This window comes from Limanda limanda, chromosome 7 (assembly GCF_963576545.1).
Source record: "Limanda limanda chromosome 7, fLimLim1.1, whole genome shotgun sequence".
Classification (NCBI taxonomy): Eukaryota; Metazoa; Chordata; class Actinopteri; order Pleuronectiformes; family Pleuronectidae; genus Limanda; species Limanda limanda.
Genome location: NC_083642.1, coordinates 23,505,095 through 23,527,560, shown reverse-complemented (window position 1 = coordinate 23,527,560; position 22,466 = coordinate 23,505,095). Strand labels below are relative to the sequence as shown.

Sequence of the window (22,466 nt, the reverse complement as noted above, 5' to 3'; positions counted from 1 at the left end):
AGGAACAAAGCATAGTTAGCTGTGGACACACATATTCCAGAATGTTTTTAAAGTTGGTTTTGTCCCATTGCCCAGTGCCTGGTATTAAGAACTTTGCATGTAGCAGTATAAAATAATTTGCATGTTTTTGCAAAAATAAGAAAATCCCTTTCCAATATGTATTTTATCAATGTTTGGTGTGGGAGTAGATCCACCTTGTGTTTGAGTCACTGAGGTTATGGCAGGAATATATTATAATATTGAAACTAGCTCTTTACATACTTCAGATACTGGTGCAGTCCTTGTTTGCAATGGTCTGTTCTCTTGTCCTGTGTAATAGCTCCTGAGCTACTTCAGAATGATTCCTTGTCATTAGTGAGTCCTCCTCAAACAGCTCTACAATATACTGTCCCTTTTGTGAGGAGAGCTTCTTAAAAATTCTATGGTGCAGACTGTAGTTAGTTAGGAAATGTTCTGTTAATCCTACCTGTCCTACTGTTCATGGTTATTTTTCATTTATAAGTTTGAATGATTTAAACTGCTGTTATTTTACATACATTTTGGTATTTCAGAGGTGTGTTAAGCAACTCATACAATCTTCAGACCCAGGTTGCAGGACAATTTGCCTCCAAAGAAAGTGATCCCATTATTGTTGTTGCCATGATGGTCGCCCGTTTATGTAAAGTTTACCTGATGTGAACACAGTGCATTTCCAAATTGTACCAAATTCAACAATGCACCTTTTCAGACCACTAAGATCATAATTGCCAAGTGTTCAGCCAATAAGACGGTTCGAAATGTAAGTAGATGGAGTCACTCACATACTGTCCTGTGGGGTTCACCCTTTGATACGCTAATGTAGAAGTCTGTGGTAAGTTTTGACATAGATTTTAATATATAAACATCATATATTATCTGCGAAGTGAGACAGGAAACATGCAGAAGAAATTCCAACAAGCTGCCTGTTATGGAGTTGACTTGAGTAACTTCTGGTGCCCTTGTGCGTCTCTTTGATAAAGTCAGAGCGACAGCAGAGTTCAGTTTCTCACCTTCAGTTCTCCTTTGGCCACTCGGCACGCCAGCTCCACCACGCTGCCCGCCGCCATGCGAGCCGCCGTAGAGGTGTGCGACTCGTTCCATATTGTGTCATTATCAACCTGCCGATCAACAGACAAATGATGGAGGTCATTAATCTATTGATTAAAAAGATATATTCACACATATCAAAAAGTGGGGAACTATAATGATATGTGTTAATTATTGTTTAGAACTGGCGAGTATTCCACACCTCAGACAGACCTTCACACTGATTCTAAATATGATTCCCACCATATGTGCAGGACATGGAAGTTAAGTGAAGAATTTTCTCTGGGGCAATGATGACCCAATTTACAGCTGTGACTCGAAAGTGAAAATGTTTCACTCTCTAATGTTGTCATGAGACTCATATTTACAACTAATTTTATTTTCCTTTCTCTGTGCTGTTTGGTCACAGGCTGCCATTACTCTCCATCAGGCTTGGACAATGAAATTCCAGGCAATTCTTTTATCCTGGTCGTGGACATATTGTTCCCGTTAGTCTGACTCGTCATGGTCTGACGCGGACTGTCAGGCCCACATTAGCATTTGGCCCAGCCAGCTTTCTTTTCCTCTTTAATATCCTGTCTTCCTCTCTGTCCTTCTTGTAATCCTTTTACTCTTCTTTGTTGCTTTTCTTTGAAAAAATGTCATCATTCATGAGTGAATTGAATGTGGTGTATTGTATAGCTTTCATTTGAAGCTTTGGAGAATTATGATCAAACATAGAGTTCGGTGTGTGTGTGTGTTTGTGTTTGTGTGTGTGTGTGTGTGTGTGTGTGTGTGTGTGTGTGTGTGTGTGTGTGTGTGTGTGTGTGTGTGTGTGTCTGTGTGTGTTTGTGTGTGTGAGCATCTTTTCTCTTACCCCTACTCCTCTACATGGCAACATCACAAACATTCTCTGAGAGAGGATTCCTGGGGAAACAGAAATTTTTGTTATATTTGATTGCTACAAAATGACTCGATAGGCATGAAGCATGAACCTTTATCGTTCTTAGATTTTATAACTCCATCACTGTGAGGTTTATACATACCGGCCAGTTTTCTGTTATCCAGCTTGAGTCTGTTGAGAGGATTTGTGCCATAGAGCAACACATGTCGCTCTGTGTGGACTGACTGCAGCTCCTCCAGAGTGGCTTTACGACCACGAATAGTCTGTTTGGACACGAAAGGTATTATTTGACTCTCTTATCGTTAATACTTGATGGTGCACAAAGATATGTTGTTCTAATCAAAGTTCTATTTACAAAGAATCTATACCTTTAAACTGAAAATCCATATTTTGCAATGAAGGATATCTGATACCTTTCTCAACATTATGCCACACATAATATCTGTGTGTGTGTGTGTGCTCTCATACTCATACCTCACACTCTCCCCTTAGGCCTCTCTCCTGTAGTCGAGACCAGATGCTCTGTATCCTGCCAGCATGCTCTGGGTGACTGCTGTTGTCCCCACATGTACACTGGTGCTTCAGCATTTGAGAATCATATACCAGACCTGCGTACAAACACACACACACACACACACACGCAAGCATCATATAGACATTTTCAATTTCCCAGATGAAGAGAACCAGTGAGGCTTTCACTATAAGGTTGAAACACTCACATACACTCGTTGAAAGTTTCTGGACAAACACAATCACAGTTATCTGTGTCTTTAATTTGTTATGATCCAAAAAGGCAGAAGAGTTGTGACTGATCAATGACCTAACTTCAGGAAGTTCTCCTTCCTTCACAGAGATTGACATTTTCGGAAATACACCTATTGGCAATTAGCAACTATGGGTAACGCCTGTGTGAGTGATTTAAATATTATCCTTCAACTCTCGACAACAATGTTAATATGTGCATTTACTATCATTTCAAACTACTTAGTTAGAAAAAATTGAAATAGCACAGTTTGACTCTTCTTAAACCAAACTACACTGCTTGTCAACTTTATCATTTCACATGGGACCAAGATGGCCGACAACATGCATCAAAGTTCACCAGCTTTATTCCAACCAGGAGGTTGTGGTCTTTAAGTCAGGATCTTCACCCTTATAAGCCACAGCTGTATTTGAAATATAATTAATACAATTATTATATCTACCAATTTGAATATGTTACAGTCATGTCTGACTCACCAGTGGTGAAGCGTGGTTTGTGGCTGGTCTCCTGTGGAGCCAAGCTCAGGGTCTTGTCGGGCAGAGTGAGAGAGGTGGAGGCCGGGGATGACTGTGCCCGAGACAGGGGGCGATGGATGCCCAGCCCACTACCGACCCCCCCACTGCCGCCGCGTAGCATCGGCACTGCCAGCGTCTCCATCTGTCGATGCAGCTGCTGCAGCTGCTTCTGCTGCTCCCATAGCAACGACTACAGGAAGAGTTGTGGTGATGAGGATGAAACGTATTCACATTAGGGAGAAATTCAAAATAGCAATAATGCACACAAGAAAAGTGCGTAGAACTGATGATAAGATCTGTATATTAGATTAGATTCAACTTCATTGTCATTGCACAGTACAAGTACTTATACAACGAAATGCAGTTTAGCATCTAACCAGAAGTGCAAAAAAGGCAGTAAAAGTGCAGAGTATTGTGAATATTAAAGTGAATATGTAAATAAATAAGATCTGTACAGTAAGAAATATATATGGAATATTACAGTATTAAGAGGAATTGTATGATATAAGAACAATGAATACACTATGAGCAGGATAAATATATAAATATATATAAATATGAATAAACTATTGGCGGGATAATACAGTAGTAAAAAAAAACATCACTATTTTTGATTATGATCTCTATCTTAACTTTTTTTTTAATTTTAACACTTAAAACTCTCAGCTGTGTGCTTTGTGTTGTTTGCAGTTTCCACATTTTCTGACAAGCGCAGCATGTACGTGCAGTATGTTGCAACAAGAAACATGCAAGTGCAGGTGTTACGCTGCCCTCTGCAGGACAAGTGGATAAAGTAATTTAGGTTTTACTCCATCTGTCGCTCACTTGCTGTGTTTATCGACCTTGTGTATCACAATATACTACGTTTTCCAACCTGGTTGAGTATGAGTGCATGTTGCAGGTTCAGTTGCTCCTCATGGCTATTGGATGTTGTTGGCTCCGCCTCCCTCAGTGACTCTGCCCGCGCTCTGCTCTGATAGGTCGGCTCTGTGGGCGACATCCCACCACCGTCCTCTGAGTCCATGTCCTCAGACGGGATCTGATGCAGTCTGGGCTTCTCGCTGGACTTAGACATCAGCTGCACATGCACACGCACACACACAAAAACACAAACACGCATGGATTTAAATTGGCATGAAAAACCCATGCAGATATTTTTGTGTAAATGCAGTTGAAGGCATTATCTAGTGATAGTCTACTCATTAAAATATACAAGCGCAAACCCAGCGCAATGGCTGATGTAGTGTACAGTCTTTACTTAGTAAAATATGATGTGCAGATCTTTTTCTCTGTTACCACAAGATTTACCATGCACAGACTGATAAATCTGCTTGATAGAAATAAAACATTGCTGTGGTCACAACCATCATCATTAGCGGGTGCAGCCTGCTGTTGGGACAAAAGGCTATTTATATAAACTGTAGACATCACATTTAAGATTGCAGCCTTGAGATGTTAATTTTGTCCATCTGAAAAAGGACTGTCAAAGTACAATACCTGTAATAACCAGTGTCTCTTCTATAATAATGATAATATCCTCGATCAGTTTCACACTGTATAATATGTCTGTGTTCAAACTGGACTTTGTTATGACTTTGAGAAGGTTTTTTTTTCTCGTTTGCTTCATGTTTTCTGTGAGACGCCACTGGAGAGGTGCAGCTCAGTTTGACAACGCCTGCACTAAATCAATACCTTTTCTAAAATATATTCACACTCACTTAGGCAGTTCACTAATGTCTCGCCATCTTTGCCTTATACATTTATTTGGTTTCACAATTTGTCATTTCAAAGTGTGTCAAAGAAAAGCTACAAGTTTCAATCAGATGCAAATGTGGAATAAGGCAGCGATAGTGTGATTCCATTGTCTTCACTGAGGTCCCATACCTTGCCCAGGTGGGTCTGCTGTTTGAGCCTGTCCAGGAGTTGTGTGTTGTGATGTTGCTGAAGGAGGTGTGTATGAAGGGTCCTTTGGCTCTGGGGGAGCGGTTCCGAGCGTGTCCGGCTCAAGGGCTTGTGGGGATGAGAGCCTCCAGGAGACAGGTGGTCTAACTGGGTGGCAAACTGCAGCTGGACGGAGTCTAGGCCCGGAACTGGGGAAAACAGGAAGAAAAAGAAGGAGAAAGTGTGTTACAGACATGTGTACACACAAACACATTCAATATTGTTTGGTAAATTAATTGGATAATGTCTAAAGTTTATCATTCTTTTAATTATGACGTGTCAAAAAGGAGTAAAGCCACTGACAAAGAAAGCAGAGGTGGATGTGAATTAAAACAGTCTGAAGTTAATATTATAGTACGACTGTAGTTTATTTACAGAAATTATCTGAATGTAGCCACTGGGTGGTGCTCTAGCCTTTAATAAAATACAATGAAATCCCTTCAACTTAAAAGCGACTGCTTCCCCCAGTGGTTCAAGTTAATGAATGTAAACTGTGCATGTCCATGTGTATCTATTTGTGTATTTCGCAACCTTGTACATTTTTGTGTGGGCAGCTAAGTCTGAGAAGTTAATTGGTTAAAGAGAGTAAAACCAAAAACTGTGCTTCCTTATCAGTGTTTCAACATGAATGAAATGTGGAGCTCTTGGTCTGTGTGCAGTCACTGAGGGTGTATATGCAGGTACAAGTCTACAGTGTGTTTCTCAGTGTGTGTGTTCGCCTCACCACTGAGCAGCGGAGTGTGTGGTAGTCCAGAGGACTCCAGGATGATGACGGGCAGGTGAGGGTGCCCGGCCTGATCCTCTCTGCTCAGGGAGAGGAAGACGGACGAGCCCCCGGCTGTAACCACCGGCAACCGGCCGACCTTCAGAGAGGACAGCTGTCCTTCACCCTGCACACAACCGGCACAATTCAGCATCTTCCATCCCAACTCATTTTCATCATGAAATATAACTATCCTGTTAAGCATCTGTCATCAACATTCTCACTCAGTTGCTGGGAACTTCCGGACATTTTCCTGCCGTGTTACCGAATGGGTTCACTCGGACATTTTCCCGGTATTCTACATGGCAGGCGAGAAAAATTCCAGAAAATGTCCAGAGTAACTGACTCAGACATTTGCACTCTTACATCCAGCCCCTTTTGGAATATTTCAGGAAAATATCCAAACTTCAGCAGCTGTCAACCTATTCAGCAGCTCCTCCCACTTGTTTTAGGGAAAAAAGATAATTTAATGGAGTTGTTATGACAGGCGCATGGTGCAGTTCAGTGTTTACCCTGGCGTTGGCTGGTAGTCCCAGTGTGATGGTGGGCAGAGTGGAGGGGCTCTGGATGGTGAAGTTAGCCAGGGTGCCGTCTCGAAGCAGCAGCTTCTGGGCCTGGAAATTCCAAACATATTTTCTATTAAAAAAACATTACATTTATTCTCACATCAGAGGAACTCGCCTCCATCGCTGCTCTGCTCTCGTTACATCATCTGTCTTTGCTGTGTGCTCTGAATATGATTGAATGTCACATGTAGAGTAACCTAAACCCAGGTAGTCTAATTAAACCTGAGCTAATGTTTTGTCCTGAGCTGAATCATGAATCAGACATGTGAAGCAGGTGTGGCAGAGGCTGCTGTTCGGATTCTGTGATTAAATGAATTATGCATAAACGGCTGACCCTCATTGTTCCTGTGTTCTTGTGTCACTGCTTTAAACATGTCATTACTCAAGGGCTCGGCACAGCTCATGTACATGAAACAACTTGTTAATCAAACCGTGTGCTCACTCGTTTAAATGTCTAAGAGGCTAAAAAGTATATTCTTCTATTTATCGTTGGTCTTTCATATTTTTCTTGTTATAATAAAACTTCAATGTTATTTCTTAGCTAATGTCACTGGAACAAGACGCCTTCGCTTTACATCAACTCGCTTTACATCAACTTTACATTAATATTCTGAAGGTGCCTGAGTGCATGTGTGTGTATATGAACGCTGACCTCATGTGAGAGGCCGCCTGCAGATGGCAGTAGTCCATTTTCATTGGGCAGACTGTCATTAGGTGAACTGCAGCCAGAGACTGGAGTACTGCTGCTGCTGGGGGACGAGTCTGGTGAGAGATAGAGACAGACAGTGGGAGAGTGTAAATACAACAATGTATCTGGATCATAGTTTAATTACAGTAGATTAAATTACATCTGTGAAGCAATTGTTTAAGCTCCTAATTTATAGTGTATTCACAATCCTGCTCATTTGTGTGTGTGTGTGTGTGTGTGTGTGTGTGTGTGTGTGTGTGTGTGTGTCAGATCTTACCCAGTGTGTCAGGTACTCTGTGTCTGACAGTGGGCGGGGCACTCTCTTTGCGGGTGAGCGGGCTCTTGCGGGTGTTCAGGTGTTTCTTCAGCTTGTGTTTCACCTTCAGATTGGGCTCGGATGCTGACGAAGTAGAAGAGGTGGTTACAATTTGTGCGTATGGAATATACAGGTAAAGTATTTCGCTCGCCAATATACGGTATGAAGTCGTAAATCTTCGGGTTCTACAATATAACAGTAAAACCTTGTAAAAACTACACTGGAGCGTGTTTATTTTAATTTGCAAATATTTGTTGGTCTGCCTGTGTACAAAGTAAAAGTGTTTCCCCAGCAGAGAAGGGTTCTGTCTTACTATCTAAAAAATAATGAAAACAATCCAACAATGTGTACAGGCATCGGGCTTTTAAAAGGAATAAAAGAGCTCGATGATAAGTTTATAGTTTGATACGCCCAAAACTCACCCATGATTAATTGAGAGACAAAGTACAACCCTTTCAAACCATGAGCCTGTCACCGCAATCTTTTCTTTCACCTGTTCGCAAGTGGTTATTGACACACCCTCAATGCACCTGCACCATGTACTTATATCATAACAATTTAGCTGAAAGTGTGATGTGAGCATCAGATGATGGATTTACCTGCTCTGCGTAGCGGCGTCCTCTCTGAGCCCTCCGGGGACGGCTGGGACGGAGACGACACCAGAGGTTGGGAGGATGCACTTGGGTCTGGACCCAGATTTCTGAGGAAACACACAAACACAAATAGATCAAAGTTAGATTATAAACTTAAAGTTTATTTTACATACAGATGTTATTCACTAATAATGCTTTCTGTAAATGAGAGTTTGCTGTAAAGGCTCATTTGTATCTGTTGTCCTTATAGACTTATAGATATCATCCAAACTAACTGTACAACAAAGTAATGATTAAAACACTGCAGCTGCACATCAAACAACACAATGCCAGATACAATACAAAGCTACTAATATGCTTTTTAAACCATCATGGTCCATCATAATGGTGTTACTGTAAAGTGTAATGATAACACATCATCACAAGTTGTTTAAAGCCATATCTTTAATTTGCATTAAAAGGTCAGAGAATAACTACTGTCAATAAGTAAATAATTGTAATAGCTGGTGGCTCTGACCCAGAAGACTGTTTGCCCAAATATATTTTGAGTTTTGTTATTTCCCTTTCCTGCTCATTGAATGTAAGTGTGTTCACGTGTGTATGTTTGTGTGTATTTTTGTCACCTGTACGCTACAGGAGCTGCAGGCAGAGTGTTGGAGTTTGTTCTCTCCTGCGCCGCCTGTTTCCGCTTCTTCAGAATCACCTCCTGCAGTTTCTGTTTTACCAGGGAACTGGCCACCGCGCCTGTCAATGAACAGCACCACCAATTAAAAAACTAAAAATGACTCACAAACCGTTTCATCGTGAGAAGGAGGAGCGGCCAAGCCAAAGGCACAGGACGCACAACCAGCCATTGTTGCATATTTGTGCAACACATAATCAGTGACTAATAGTAAATCATATAACAGAGACAGCTCAACAAAACAGTGGTTGACTTTAATGGCAAACATGCAGTGTGAGAGTATGGATGTTTTGTTGAGTATGAGACAGGGAGGTTACCAGTTTGAGATTAAGTTTGCTATTTCGGTTTGCATGTGTGTGTGTGTGTGTGTGTGTGTGTGTGTGTGTGTGTGTGTGTGTGTGTGTGTGTGTGTGTGTGCACGCGCAACAAGTGTGAAAATGTGTGCTCACAGAGGTGATGAGAAGTCAATATTGACCGAGTGACTTTATGTGCACAGACCTGCAGCTATATTTGACTCCACTGTTGCAGCTCCACTTGTCAGGTTATATTTAGCTCTCATATCAAAGCAAACAGCCTTGAAAGTCGAGAAACACAGTTGACTAAAGATGAAATAAAGATCTCTCACGGGGACTTTCCTCTCCACCCATGATAAACACTCTGGGCCATAATCATTTTAACAGACGCAGAAATAATTAAAAAAATGAAGAAAAAAAATACAACAATGTGAACACAAACTTGTAGCAACATGTTAGTAAAGAGTGTGTTTGTGTGTGTGTGTGTGTGTGTGTGTGTGTGTGTGTGTGTGTGTGTGTGTGTGTGTGTGTGTGTGTGTGGACTCACTTTGTTGACTCTTGTCTTTGTGTTTTAGCTGCTGCAACTCCTGCTGCTTCTCATGGTGCTCCTGCTCTCGCCTCCTCTGCTCCACATTAAACTGAAACCACACACACACATTAACATCAGAGCAACATGCATGAAACAAGTGGTCCTGTACAATCAACGTGTAGGAAAACTATAATGAACAGTATTGTTATCTTCATTCAAACAATTTTTTTTTTTTTTTGCATGTTCTTTAGATCCGTTACCCGGATTTGCTGGTGCAGATGCTGCTGGGAGAAGGAGGTGCAGGGCTGAGAGGAGAACTGGGTGAGGAGTAAAGGTGGGTGCAGCGGCGTGAAGAGCGCCGTGTCCGAGCCAGGGCGCATCCCCCGCTCTCCCACCCTGAGGTCCATGGGAAACAAGGCGGCACACAACACCGGCACGGCCACCGAAGGATCTGGGAAAAGAAAGGGGGGAGGGGGAGGAAGAGGGGGGAGGTGTTCATTTGCTTCATCCCCGCAAAGAGCAGCTGATTCACACAAACACTCTGCGGAAGTTAGACCTCAACAAATATCTTACTTCTGGCAACACAAAAACTTACAGAGGTCAATTTAATTTGCAGCATTGTTGAACTTTGACTTTTAAAAGTGTTTGTATTTCAGTTTGTGGTTGGATTTTGTGGTTTAGACTGGAGGAGGATGTCAAGCAAAGTAATAATATACAGTTCCAAAAGAGGCAAATACAATTATTTTTAAAAGGTACAGTAATGAGGAGGAAGAATGCTGTTAATGGTGTCAATGAAATCGATTATTTCTATGCATTTCTCTTGTTTTAGTTGGGTATCATGGACGGAGAGGAGGATCATTGTATTGGTTGAATATAGAATTTGAATAATAGTTGGGGCTCCAGCTCCTTTTTGGACAAGCAATGTTTATGTTAATGTCACTTAACGAGTCTCTGTTGGGGATTTATTCATTAGGGATGTATGTGTGCATGCCTATGTAATTATGGATTGTGAATATGTATGAATATCAGCATATAAACAAGCCTACATATATGTATCATTTACATTTTCATTTGTTTGAATAAGGTTATCTATCTATCTATCAATCTATCTACTAATCTATCTATCTATCTCTCTATCTATCTCTCTCTCTATCCGTCCGTCCGTCCGTCCGTCCGTCCGTCCGTCTGTCTGTCTGTCTGTCTGTCTGTCTGTCTGTCTGTCTGTCTGTCTGTCTGTCTGTCTGTCTGTCTGTCTGTCTGTCTGTCTGTCTGTCTGTCTGTCTGTCTGTCTGTCTGTCTGTCTGTCTGTCTGTCTGTCTGTCTGTCTGTCTGTCTGTCCGTCTGTCTGTCTGTCTGTCTGTCTGTCTGTCTGTCTGTCTGTCTGTCTGTCTGTCTGTCTGTCTGTCTGTCTGTCTGTCTGTCTGTCTATCTAATTGCATATTATACGCAAGGTTCAGTACAGGTTCAGTATATTAAAAGAATAACTCTGGTTTCAGATTACTTGGGCTCTGCAGTACCAACAGACAATGGGGTGTGCCATGCACGACACTGGACCACAAACTGCCCCAGAAAAAATGACCCACAACTCAAAATGAAACCAACCAACACCAATAAAACCCACTGCTGATGGAGCGGCTGAAAATATGAGAGGGGGGGTAAAAAAAGCTAACATATAAACTAATAATAACACAGACAACACATAGTCTTTGTTTTCTTTTAAAGTGCTACACATGAACTCATACCATCTCTCACTCTCTCGCTGTCTGTGTGTGTGTCTAACACAGACACACATGCATACACACACATTTCCCTGCTCTTTGCATGCTTCTGTGGCTATTTGCATTGCAGGGCTGAGTCAATGGGAAAGATTGCCTCATGCGGCACTAAAAACAGGATCCAGGAAGGAAACATCTTGGGAAAAGGCTGGAGGGGGTTTCTGTCTCTGAGACACATAAACAAGTATTAGTGCACACACACACAGACACATACACACGTGCGCAGGCATACAGATGCACTTGCATATTCAGACAAAAATGCACACTTACTCACAAAGAAACACAGCTTTAATCACATGCCGACATTCACCAAATAAACCCGATGATAAAATAGAGAGCAGGACACGTTCAACTGCAGAGAAACAGCTGCACACAAAAGCCTGTGACCACTTTCTCATCTGTGGTCTCAGCCTAAATCTAACTAAACCCACAAACACACAAACTATCACACATACTCACTAACACATTCATAGGTCGGACATTTATTAACAACTAATAATGAAAACATAACTTCAAAAATGGAAGTAATGAATTACATTATTCTTTGTTTGTTTTGTGTATGTATTTATGTAATCGGTGGTTTAACGCAAGTAGTTTTGGATTCGAGGATTTTACTTTGCTTCGATTAAAGTAAAAACCATAAAGATCATTAGAAGAAGCTGCTGATTTGATGCACCAGCAGGAGAACATGTCTCTGTCCCAAATCAATCAATCAAGCCTGCGGTTGTGTGACCCACAGGTGCATTCTGGGTCTGGCTTAAAAGTAAATGCTAAAATAGTGGATCCTTCTGAATACATATCTCCATCCACGGCTATTGTCTGTGAAGTGTGCACCACTGCTTTACACTCAGAAGGAAGAAGCAGAGAAGTTGGATTCTGGAGAATTTCGCATTGCACGTAACACATTGCAATGTCACCTTAACTCAAATAGTGATGCTAATGAGACTTGTGTGTGTTTGTTGGTGTGTGTGTGTGTGTGTGTGTGTGTGTAGGTGGGTGTAGTGTCAGTACTCCTCCATATTAGGAGGCACAAATGCAGAGTCTGAATGCTGAACATGGCTGGAATAACAGAAACCCTTGGTAAACACTCACGGTGTCACAGACACACACACACACACACACACACAAACACACACACACACACACACACACACACACACACACACACACACACACGACGATGCACATATTCTTGTTAATGACAGCATAGAATAACAAGGCTATTATTCAGAGGAAAAGGAGAGGAGAACATGCTTATACAAGGAAACAAAGGCTGCCACAGTTCACACACAGACGCACACAGCCGGGAACACCAGTGTCTCTCTTCCCTTTGCTATAAATAGCCACACACACACTGGTCCAACATTTACCTACACAGGGCCTTTTGTTTCTCCAGAGAACACCAGACACACACACACACACACACACACACACACACACACACACACACACACACACACACACACACACACACACACACACACACACACACACACACACACACACACACACACACACACACACACACACACACACACACACACACACACACACACACACACACACACACACACACACAAACACACACATACAATGTAGTACCAGTGATGTCACCCCCGGTTTCCAGTTGTTGGTGAAGTAAAGGAATAAATGTAATGTCTACAAAAGTTAAAGGGATTCAGAAGTTATATGTTTGCTATAATCGGTGTATGACTTGGTGGAGTCTCACTGGGTATTGACGCTAAGTGACTTTTATTGACTTCCCACTGCCATTTACTTTTTGTTGATACTTCCTGTGACCACTTGGATAAAGACATTTCCACGTTTTTGCTCATGGCTCATAACTCTAACAATGTGTTACTTGTGGACAAGAGTGAAAGGGTCAGTCACTAAAACATTGGTGACTATATTCTTGTCTGTTGAAGAAGTGGGTGTTGCTGCATGGCACTGTAACGACAACTAGTCACAAGGTAACACTCTGGCAATGGGGTGACATCCATGTGATTGTGATGATGTTAGAGGAGGTTTAGGGGTAAAGTAAGGGTCTTAAGATTAATAGCAGTACCTAACGTACAGTGAAATGAAACCTCAGCAGTAGATCTGCATGAAACCAGATCCTTCAGTTGTTTCTTTGACCGATGACTAGCCAAATGTTGACTATTCCCCACTAACTGCTCAAAACAATAAAGTTTGGTATGTAGCCATGGTGACCTAGAAACCTTGAAGTAGTTTAGTCCTGGGTTGCGGAGAAATATAAAACACCGTCTTTAGTTCTCTTTAAAAGTGGTGTCATGCAAGAGTTCATTAAATCTGTGTGTAGAACTCAGAGAAGAATGACACATCTTCATCCTGTGAATGTGATTCTGTGTGGATTTAATTTATATAGTAGTTGTTTTTCTTTCTGCGCAAATAGAGCTGGGAAGGCATGTTCTGCAATAACACACATGTACACACCAAGCAGCAGTAGCATGTGAGATAATATGTTTGCCTTGAGAAAGCCGACAGGAAAGTACAAAAGAACTGCTTAAACTTTACCAGCGGTGGAATGACGAGGATTTACCTGATCTTCCTGCTGAGCTCAGAAGCAGCAGGGCTCCAGACTAGAGGTATTTTGGGATTTTTGTAACCTGAATTTTAAAGTTGCAAATAGATTTTTGGTATAAGTGCGTCAAGATGTTACATGAATTGTGGGAAGTGTGTTCTTTTAACTTTGGCTGTTTAGCTCTCTATTAAAACAACAACCAAAGATCTAGTTTGATGATGTTGTGAAACAGCAAGGAATCCTGGGAGTTGTTTACTTGACATGACACCAGCACAAAACCTGTTCACGGATGTTGTGATGTATTAAAGTTGTATTCATGTGACGCAGTGAAGAGCAATTATCAATTATGAACCATTACAAGCGACCGATACCAACAAAGAAAGAAAAAGCATCGGACTAGCGAACAGTGTGTTTTTCAGGTAAGGTGGATACAACACAAAACTAAACATTCCATTACCTTGAATGAAATACGACTTCTCTGGGTTTGAACATAATTGGAAACATTTTGGATGATGTCAGTACACAGCAAACCTTCTAACAAAAGGTCTATTCATATTGAAACTTTTTACTGAAGAATTGCATATTATATAAAAATAGTCAATTGAGTCAATTCAGTTGATAATGTTTGGTTATTCTTTAAAGGAGTCAAAGTTGGTGCAGTTGTTTTACAGTCGTTATGTTCTACCTGTGTTTGGGCCCAAAGACATGCAGGTTAACTGGATACTCTGACTTTGCATGAATGTGAGTGTGAGTGGTTGCTTGACATCCCCAACCGCTCTCAGGATGAGCAATAAAGATGATAGACAGAAAATTTGCATTATGTCAGACAGATGTTTGATCCTATTTGTGGCTGAAACTTGTCTGCTAAACAATTATATTGCATTTTGTAACTGTCTCTCCATAGGCCTTACTGTTAGTGGAGTCTGATTAAATGATGCACCCATATGTGTAAAAGGATGAAGATGAAAAGATGCAGTCACTGGACAGGATGCATGAAGAAGACGACATGAGTTTAATTTTGCAGTGCTGGATGACATTGCAGACTTCTTTACTAAAGCACAGTGAGGCCTACACCCTATTGTAAAGACTTTAGACGAGATGTGCCCAGAGATAACTGATTAGGTATTGCTATATAAATAAAACTGACTTTAATAACCTCAGAACCGAGACTAAAGGTTAGACTGTACGATATTTGCTGGAGTATTTCTGATGGGGAAACTGCTCAGTATTATTACAATGTTATCTAACCAGTGTGTGTCTGTGTGTGTGTGTGGGTGTCAGTCTGTCATGTAAATTACCAACGGTGCAGTACAATACAGTCTGTCTGGCTAGAGACCGTTGGCAGAGTATCATTTATCAAAAAGTTGATGCAGATGAGGAGTGTGTTCTTGAGTGTGTGTGTGTGTGTGTGTGTGTGTGTGTGCGTGCGTGTGACTGACTGACTGACAGGCAGAGCAGTAGACAGTCCATCCTCTAATCTGGCATTTGGTTAATTCCCTCCCACTCATTCCTCCCCTTTCCATTCTATTGCTGTGAACATGTGTTCTGCTAAGTAGAGACTGGTTCAACAGGTAAGACAAGGACACACACATGTCGCCCGTGCTCTTTCTCCCTCCCCTTCTCTCTCTTTAAGTTATTTTCCTCTGTCACTCATTCCAAAGCTGGGTAGACAAAAAGCCACATGACATTATAACACAAAGTTGAAATAAAAAATAAAGAAGAGACAAGGACAAGGCGAGTCTGCAGCAACCTGCAGAGGAGCCTGGTCCCTCTCTGCACACTGAGGACGAGCTGACAGCCAGCACTGTCCCACTCCTGAGAGGCACTCGAACTCTGCAAAGTCAACAACCGTCCAAGCAGACGCCACCACTTTGTGTCACAGCCTCCCTCTGTTTTGACTGTACCGTGTGCATGAGTGTGTCTCAATCAGACAACACCTTTCACAGGCAGCGGCTACTTTCGGTGGATAAAGATGTCAATACCTCGGGGTGTCTGTGATGCTCGTGATGAAAAGGTTCTTTCTGCGGGCGACGAATTAAAAAGATCCGTGTGCAATTTGTTTTCTATTAGTGCGATTTCAAAAACAATCACACACGTAGAACAATGCCTGACTAATTGCCAATTACATGAGTATATCAATGCCTCAGAAGTTTCCGTTGTTTCTCTTTTTGTTTCTTTGTCAAGCCTGATTCAGATTATTTAACACAATTGACTTTTTTGATGATGTTTGATGATTTCTGACGAGTCAGAAAATAAAGAAGAAGGTCATAATTTGATGTTGAAGTGACTTCTTGAAATTCCTTTTTTAGTTTAACTATTCTATTTGTTCTGCTTTAACAGCTAATTCTACTATTTTTGGAGATTCTTTTAAATCAGTAGATTGAATTAATCTTACAGCACTGATTATTGTAATTCAGGCAAAGCTGAGTTCAAGGCTATCCTTGAGAGTATTACATTTGAGAGTTGGGCACTGTTGAAATCTTGGTATTCATCACTTCCTTATTTAGTAAACCAGAGCCTAAACATTATGCTGAAAGTGCATTTTAAACCAGATTCTATACAAATGACACAGGGATTCGATTCGAAAGTTTAACAATACAACTAATTTGCAGAGAGTTGATGTGGAACATGATTGAAAGTGATGCATGCATTTACTGTACCTGGAAATGTACAATTTCTTTTTCTTCAACATTTATTTGGACAATTTGAGTCAATTTGTCAATGTTGTTAATTTGGTTGAATTGTGCTGCTGCAGATAGATCACACACACGAGTTAGACGCTCCTTTAATATGTAAGATATATAAGGAACAAACAGGATGCTAAAAAAAACTCAAAATAGCAGCAATCCCAAAACAGACACAGTTACTGGGCAATAACACACAGAGCAATGTCAGTGGCCTCATCTCCCACACTCAATGTTCTCATTCATATTAAAAGTGCACGTCAAGTCATCTTCTGTATCCTGATGAGCAATGTGTGTGAGAGCAAGTTTGAGATCAGTTGTGATGTTACCATGGATTTGTACATTTGTGTTTGTACTTTTAGTGTGTGTGCATTTATACATACATATAAGACTGAGCCGACTGTTTGTGTGTGTGTGTGTGTGTGCGGCGAGAACCTAAATCTGCTTACACAGTCACACTATGGTGACTTGTCTTCCTTAAGGCAACAAAAAGTGTGTCAACATAATGTCAATCATTATATTTTAAGATGAAGACTTGTTTAGGTTAAGGCTGAGGGTTCGGCAAGTAGCAGCTAAGGTTAAGGTCAGAGTAAGTCTCCAGGAAATCTATGTAAGTCAATGTTCTGTCCTCTGTGTGTGTGTGTGTGTGTGTGTGCGTGTGTGTGTGTGCGTGTGTGTGTGTTTGTGTGTGTGTGTGCCCACGTCTGTAACAGAGGAAGGTTGATGTATAATGCAGCGCGGGTCCGGTTTCCTCAGTCCTCACTGAGTTTCCATAAACATCCAGGACCACTGTGTGTTAAAGGACAGCAAGTTCTCTCTCTCCCACAGACACACACATACACACTTTACAGGTATGTCTTGTGTGTAGTAGTAGAAGCTTGGGAAGAATATAATAGAACAAGAAAGAAAATCTGTGTGTGTGTGTGTGTGTGTGTGTGTGTGTGTGTGTGTGTGTGTGTGTGTTCTGCCTCTCTCTTGCAGACTGGGCTGACGAGGCAGACGTTTGACACTCTGACAAACAGCAGGTTTCCAGAGCTCAGTTCAGATGTGAGAAAGTTTGAAGGAACAGATTACGGAGGTATAAATGTTCACGGCGACAACAACACACAACCACACAAACACAGACACAAAGGCGTGAACCGTAAATAAAGTCAAAGGCACATACCCGTGTTTGTCTTGTAAATATCCGGCTATGTGAAAACCCCAGTAGCACTTCTGCATCAGCCAGCTAACAGCAGGATCTATAATTAGACAGAGAACTCCACTCCCCTCCAGTCATCTTTTACTGTCGGCCACATCCTCTTTTTTCTTTAACTCCTTCTCTTTCTTCTCCTCCCTCCCTCTTGCTATCTCGGCCTGTGTTTGTTGACAGATGTCTGACGCCAAACTGTTGATTTCACCATTTCATTCACACAATAGCACCTCGCTTGGGTGCAAAAGGGCATGTGGCAGAGTGTCTGCAGACTCCAGGCAGAAAAATACTTTTTTGAAGAACCCCCTTTAAACGCAGTGAGGAAATGCATTTCAGACATAATGTATTTGAAATCAGCCTGGTAATACAAATGTTCAGGCTAAGGAAATGTTTTTTATAAGAAAGAAATGAAGTAATGATACATAAGACCTGTAACAACACTATAGGATATTTACATCTTCACAGGCCTGAACACACAAAGGGCCTGTTGCTCAACAACATTTCAACTCCTGTTACCCTCTCGTATATTGAAGTGTCACACTTTGACAGTTTACAGTCGTCGACTCTTGCCACTGAGGAATCCTTGCAATCCATCCCATAAACAACAGGCACTGTAACCATGGTAACGGGGGGCGGTCGGGCCAGCAGGAAGTTGAGTCTATAAAAACACAACAATGAAAGAACCAGGGTGGTTTCCTGTGCAAGGGCTCAGTTTAGACTCCCATTTCCTCCCCTCTCCTCCCCCTGCTGTCGATGGGACGCTGCTGCCGCAGTGCCCTTGAGCCCGGCGGCAGTGAAGTGTCCCACTGGAACACTGGCAGTCATTTAGACTCACTCTCTTTCTCACATTCGGCTTTAAAGAAAAGTGGAGTGCTTTGATATGAGACTCAGATTAATGACTAAGACCCTGAAGGCAACACGCTCACACAAACACCCATTACAGGAACCTGGAGAACTACCAGGTAGCACACGGATTGACAAGCCAGGAAAATGTGCTTTCTTTTTTTCAGTTGTTTGTGGAACTTAATGAACAAAACTTACAAGTGTTACCTAAACTTGGAGGAACTGTATGCATTGTTCTTGTAAGTAGAATGAGTTTTCTTAGCTTAGCTTAGAAGCAAGAGGAAACCGACTCAAGCCTTATCAGTTTCAAATCAATTTCCCCAAATATCCAAATATTCCTTGATAGCAGCTTTTACATGATGTGAGGAGTTTCCCTTTTGTTTACAAAACATTCTTCAGGATGCAGACACACCATGTCAAAGGTTATATAGTCTATATAAAAACAAATAGCAGCCTGCATTAGAACCCAGAGGGAGAGTGACTTTTTCTAATAATTGTTTTCTGCTTTATTTATCTCAGAAAATCAATCTATAGGCTCAGTAACAATCAGTGTCTAATGGCCTGTCAGTGACAAGTCTGTGACTCTATTTCCCAGCATAACGCAATAGACGGTTAGTGCTTTTGCGACGCTTGATTACTTTGCATTTTCCGAAGGTGTAGAGGTGCGTTCCAGCAGATATTACCTGTCAGTCAACCTTCTTGCAGAAATGTGACACCTGTCTCTCTCTAGATCCTCTGTCTGATTTAGTGTCTGATGCTGTTTGTTTTGCTTTTGTCTTCAGCCACAGGACTGTGGTGAGATCCAGTTTGCCCCTAATAGTTACAAACAATGATCTCTTTCTTTATATGAAATTGTAAAAGTCATCAGAACCAAAGTAAGTTCCCCGGAAGGACCTTCAGATGTTTGTCATCTAGAGCAGCTAAATTGAAATCTACTGTTTGTATATGATGTTTCTTAAAGTCTTTCTAATTTCACTGTTTTATGAAAATATATATATCAGAATAGAAGTGATTTTTTCCTCATACAGAGTAAATTGCAGGGTAAGGTGTATTCACGAAGAAAATCTACAGAGTTGCTAAATTGCTCTTGTGTAACACAGGATCTCTATGAATAGTCTGATGCTGACAGTTAGAATCACGTGGGTGTGTGTGTGTCTGTGTGTGTGTGGGGGGGGGCGTCTGTGTGTGTGTTACACGCTTGGTCAGCCTCTTAAATCACTCTCAAATCAGTCAATGTATGTTTTAAAGGAAAAGCACAATTATTATATAATTATATAACGACACAGTCTTCTTGAAGTCAAATCACTCTTTTCCTTTCGGTTTAATTACATTTGTTGTTATCAGTTTTATCACATTTAAAGAATTAAAGCCAGATTTTTTTAATCTGGTCGAAAGAAAGAAAGAAATAAGAAATAAATCATCCATGTTCTCTCTCTTGACACACCACACCTTGTTTTATTCTTCCTTGTCCGTGTCTTTCTTTGCGATTCTCACGGACACACACTCATTCCCTCTCAAACTTATCACCCTCTTTCATACACTTCTATCTCTCTTTCTCTCCCTCCTTCATCCTGAGGAATCCACAGCTGTCACTCCCATTCAAAACCCAAAGCAGCTGGCCAGACGCTGGCTTGTGCATGTGTGTGTTTGTGTGTATTTGTGTGTCCTGTGTGTGTGTGTGTGTGTGTGTGTGTGTGTGTGTGTGTGTGTGTGTGTGTGTGTGAATGTGTGTGTGTGTGTTTGTATATGTAGGCCTGCATGCCTACAAGTGTCGCCAAACTATTTCTATATTTATGATGTTGCTTGGTTGGTGCACACTCCAGTGTTCAAGTGTATATGTTGTGTGTCTAGTTGTCAACAAGTACCCTCTGCTGTGTGTGTATTTATGTGTGTGTGTGTGTGTGTGTGTGTGTGTGTGTGTGTAACAAGGTTAGCTTGATTGGGGTGAACCTCTTCAGTGAGAACATGTTGCTAGTGCTCAGATCTACAGAGGGTTAAGTGAGGACACCAGCAGCACCTAAATCATCCACATGACTTGTAATTCTTTGGCTACAGGCCTTCATGTGAGACCTCTTTGAAAGGAAGGTGGATTCTTTTAGTTCTCATCACGGAGAGGAAAGAAATCCACGCTTTAATATCCATCAATGCATTTAATCTCTTTAGGGCTTTAGCCATGTAAAAGCTTTTCTGCTTTCTTCGCACTTTGATTGCTAATTACTTCACATTCACGTTTACCTGTTTGAGCGATCCCATTACAGAGGATGTGGGCTTAAAACTGGATAAATACTGGCTGTATGTAACCTAATTATGAATATTGTATTGTTTTCTCAAAAAGGAACTTGCTACAATCAAAATGTGTATGCAACATTAGCAAATCTATTTAGATTTTTCTGAATATTTTAGGAAAGCAATGCTCAAAATATTGACAGCATTGTTCATATTCTAATCTTTTTACCATTTCCACATCTTATTTTGTGTTAGTATGCAAACATGCTAACTTGTGAACTTGCGCTAAACACAAATCCCAGATGAGGCTGAAGGGAACGTGTTCTGGATCAAATGAAAATGTTACCAGATTAAGGCAAAACAGGAATATCTTAAGGGAAGAATGTGCTCCAATTCCAACACCTTATTAACCATATTACATGTCAATGCATCCACTTCTTACATACGTAGGAAAAACTGTGAGGGTTCATCCTCTGGGCACCACGAATAGCTGTACCAAGTTTAATGCCAGATAATTTCATATTGTTGAGATTTTTCAGCCAACTTTTCCACGAATGCCTCTACCTAACAGAGAATGTTCTTGCAATTAGTTTTGTAAACTCAGGTTAACTGTGGCTACAGTGAGAGCAGAAGCTTCTGAAGATGAATTTATATGAATAGAAAAAGGACATGAATAAATATCAAATGGGTGCAGAGAAGCAAAATGAAAAGAAGCATTTCCTTTCAGACTCACAGTTTCTGATTGAAGCAGACTTTTGGACAATAATTACACTTGACACGTCCGCATCACAAGCAAAAATGTGGCGTTCGTAAAATTACAGGTTCATTGATGTTGCTGCTTTTCCTTCTTCTCGGAGGGTCATATGAACACCCTGCAAGATCATAGAAAAGGAATCTGAGGGAACTATTACATCCTGCACCACTTCAACTAAACAGGTGCTTGAGGACTCAGCAGGTCTGCGTGCCAACAACATGCCCATTTACAAAGCACTTTCATAAACATTCCATGTGTCCCTGTCATCTTGTGCTTGACACATTGTTGCAATTTGCCTGAAGCTGGAAACTTTAGAACAGCTTGTTTATTACACACACACACACACAAGTTGCTGTATGTGAATACCTCTGTCTGTCAGAGAGGAGACAACAGGTGTGCAGTCGTGTTTGACAAATGACAATGAGTCCTCTTTCTGCAGCACAAACAAAGAGAGTCACAGCTAAGAGTCAGACTCCTGCTCTTGTTGATGTTCTCACCTCGGTTTCCTCCCCTCGATTCTCAATAGTGTGTTCTGCTGTTCACAATACCATAGATACAAACTTATCATTGTCTGCAGCTGTGATCCAACCTCTCCAATTTACAGGGAACAACATATCGTGTAGAGAGCAGAGATACAATCTGCCTCTTGGTTTGTTTTGAAATAAACAGTGGTAGCATGAGCAGCGACACCTGTCATGAACAGGGAAAGAGCGCCGACAGTAAATCATCCCACTCATGACACACGTCCGAGCAAAGTCTTTCATTATGTTGCGTGTTGCATGCACCATCTCAATCTGTCAAAAGCTAACACTAAAAACCAGATTCTTTACATGGAGGAGTCTTGCTTTGATGC

At 41.3% G+C, this 22,466-nt stretch overlaps 1 protein-coding gene across 1 annotated transcript in view; it reads right to left on the bottom strand.

Annotated features, from left to right (window-relative positions):
* Positions 1–22,466, bottom strand: part of hdac7a (histone deacetylase 7a) — a 55,055-nt gene that overhangs the window by 9,313 nt on the left and 23,276 nt on the right. The window contains exons 3-17 of the mRNA XM_061075261.1: positions 9,858–10,048; positions 9,616–9,706; positions 8,717–8,837; positions 8,100–8,200; positions 7,462–7,584; positions 7,149–7,258; positions 6,443–6,544; positions 5,892–6,057; positions 5,111–5,316; positions 4,101–4,304; positions 3,188–3,416; positions 2,423–2,556; positions 2,091–2,211; positions 1,922–1,971; positions 1,029–1,136 (exon numbers count right to left, since the gene is read on the bottom strand). Coding sequence (XP_060931244.1) covers positions 1,029–1,136; positions 1,922–1,971; positions 2,091–2,211; positions 2,423–2,556; positions 3,188–3,416; positions 4,101–4,304; positions 5,111–5,316; positions 5,892–6,057; positions 6,443–6,544; positions 7,149–7,258; positions 7,462–7,584; positions 8,100–8,200; positions 8,717–8,837; positions 9,616–9,706; positions 9,858–10,048 — 2,057 coding nt within the window. The remainder of the gene's footprint in view (positions 1–1,028; positions 1,137–1,921; positions 1,972–2,090; positions 2,212–2,422; positions 2,557–3,187; positions 3,417–4,100; positions 4,305–5,110; positions 5,317–5,891; positions 6,058–6,442; positions 6,545–7,148; positions 7,259–7,461; positions 7,585–8,099; positions 8,201–8,716; positions 8,838–9,615; positions 9,707–9,857; positions 10,049–22,466) is intronic.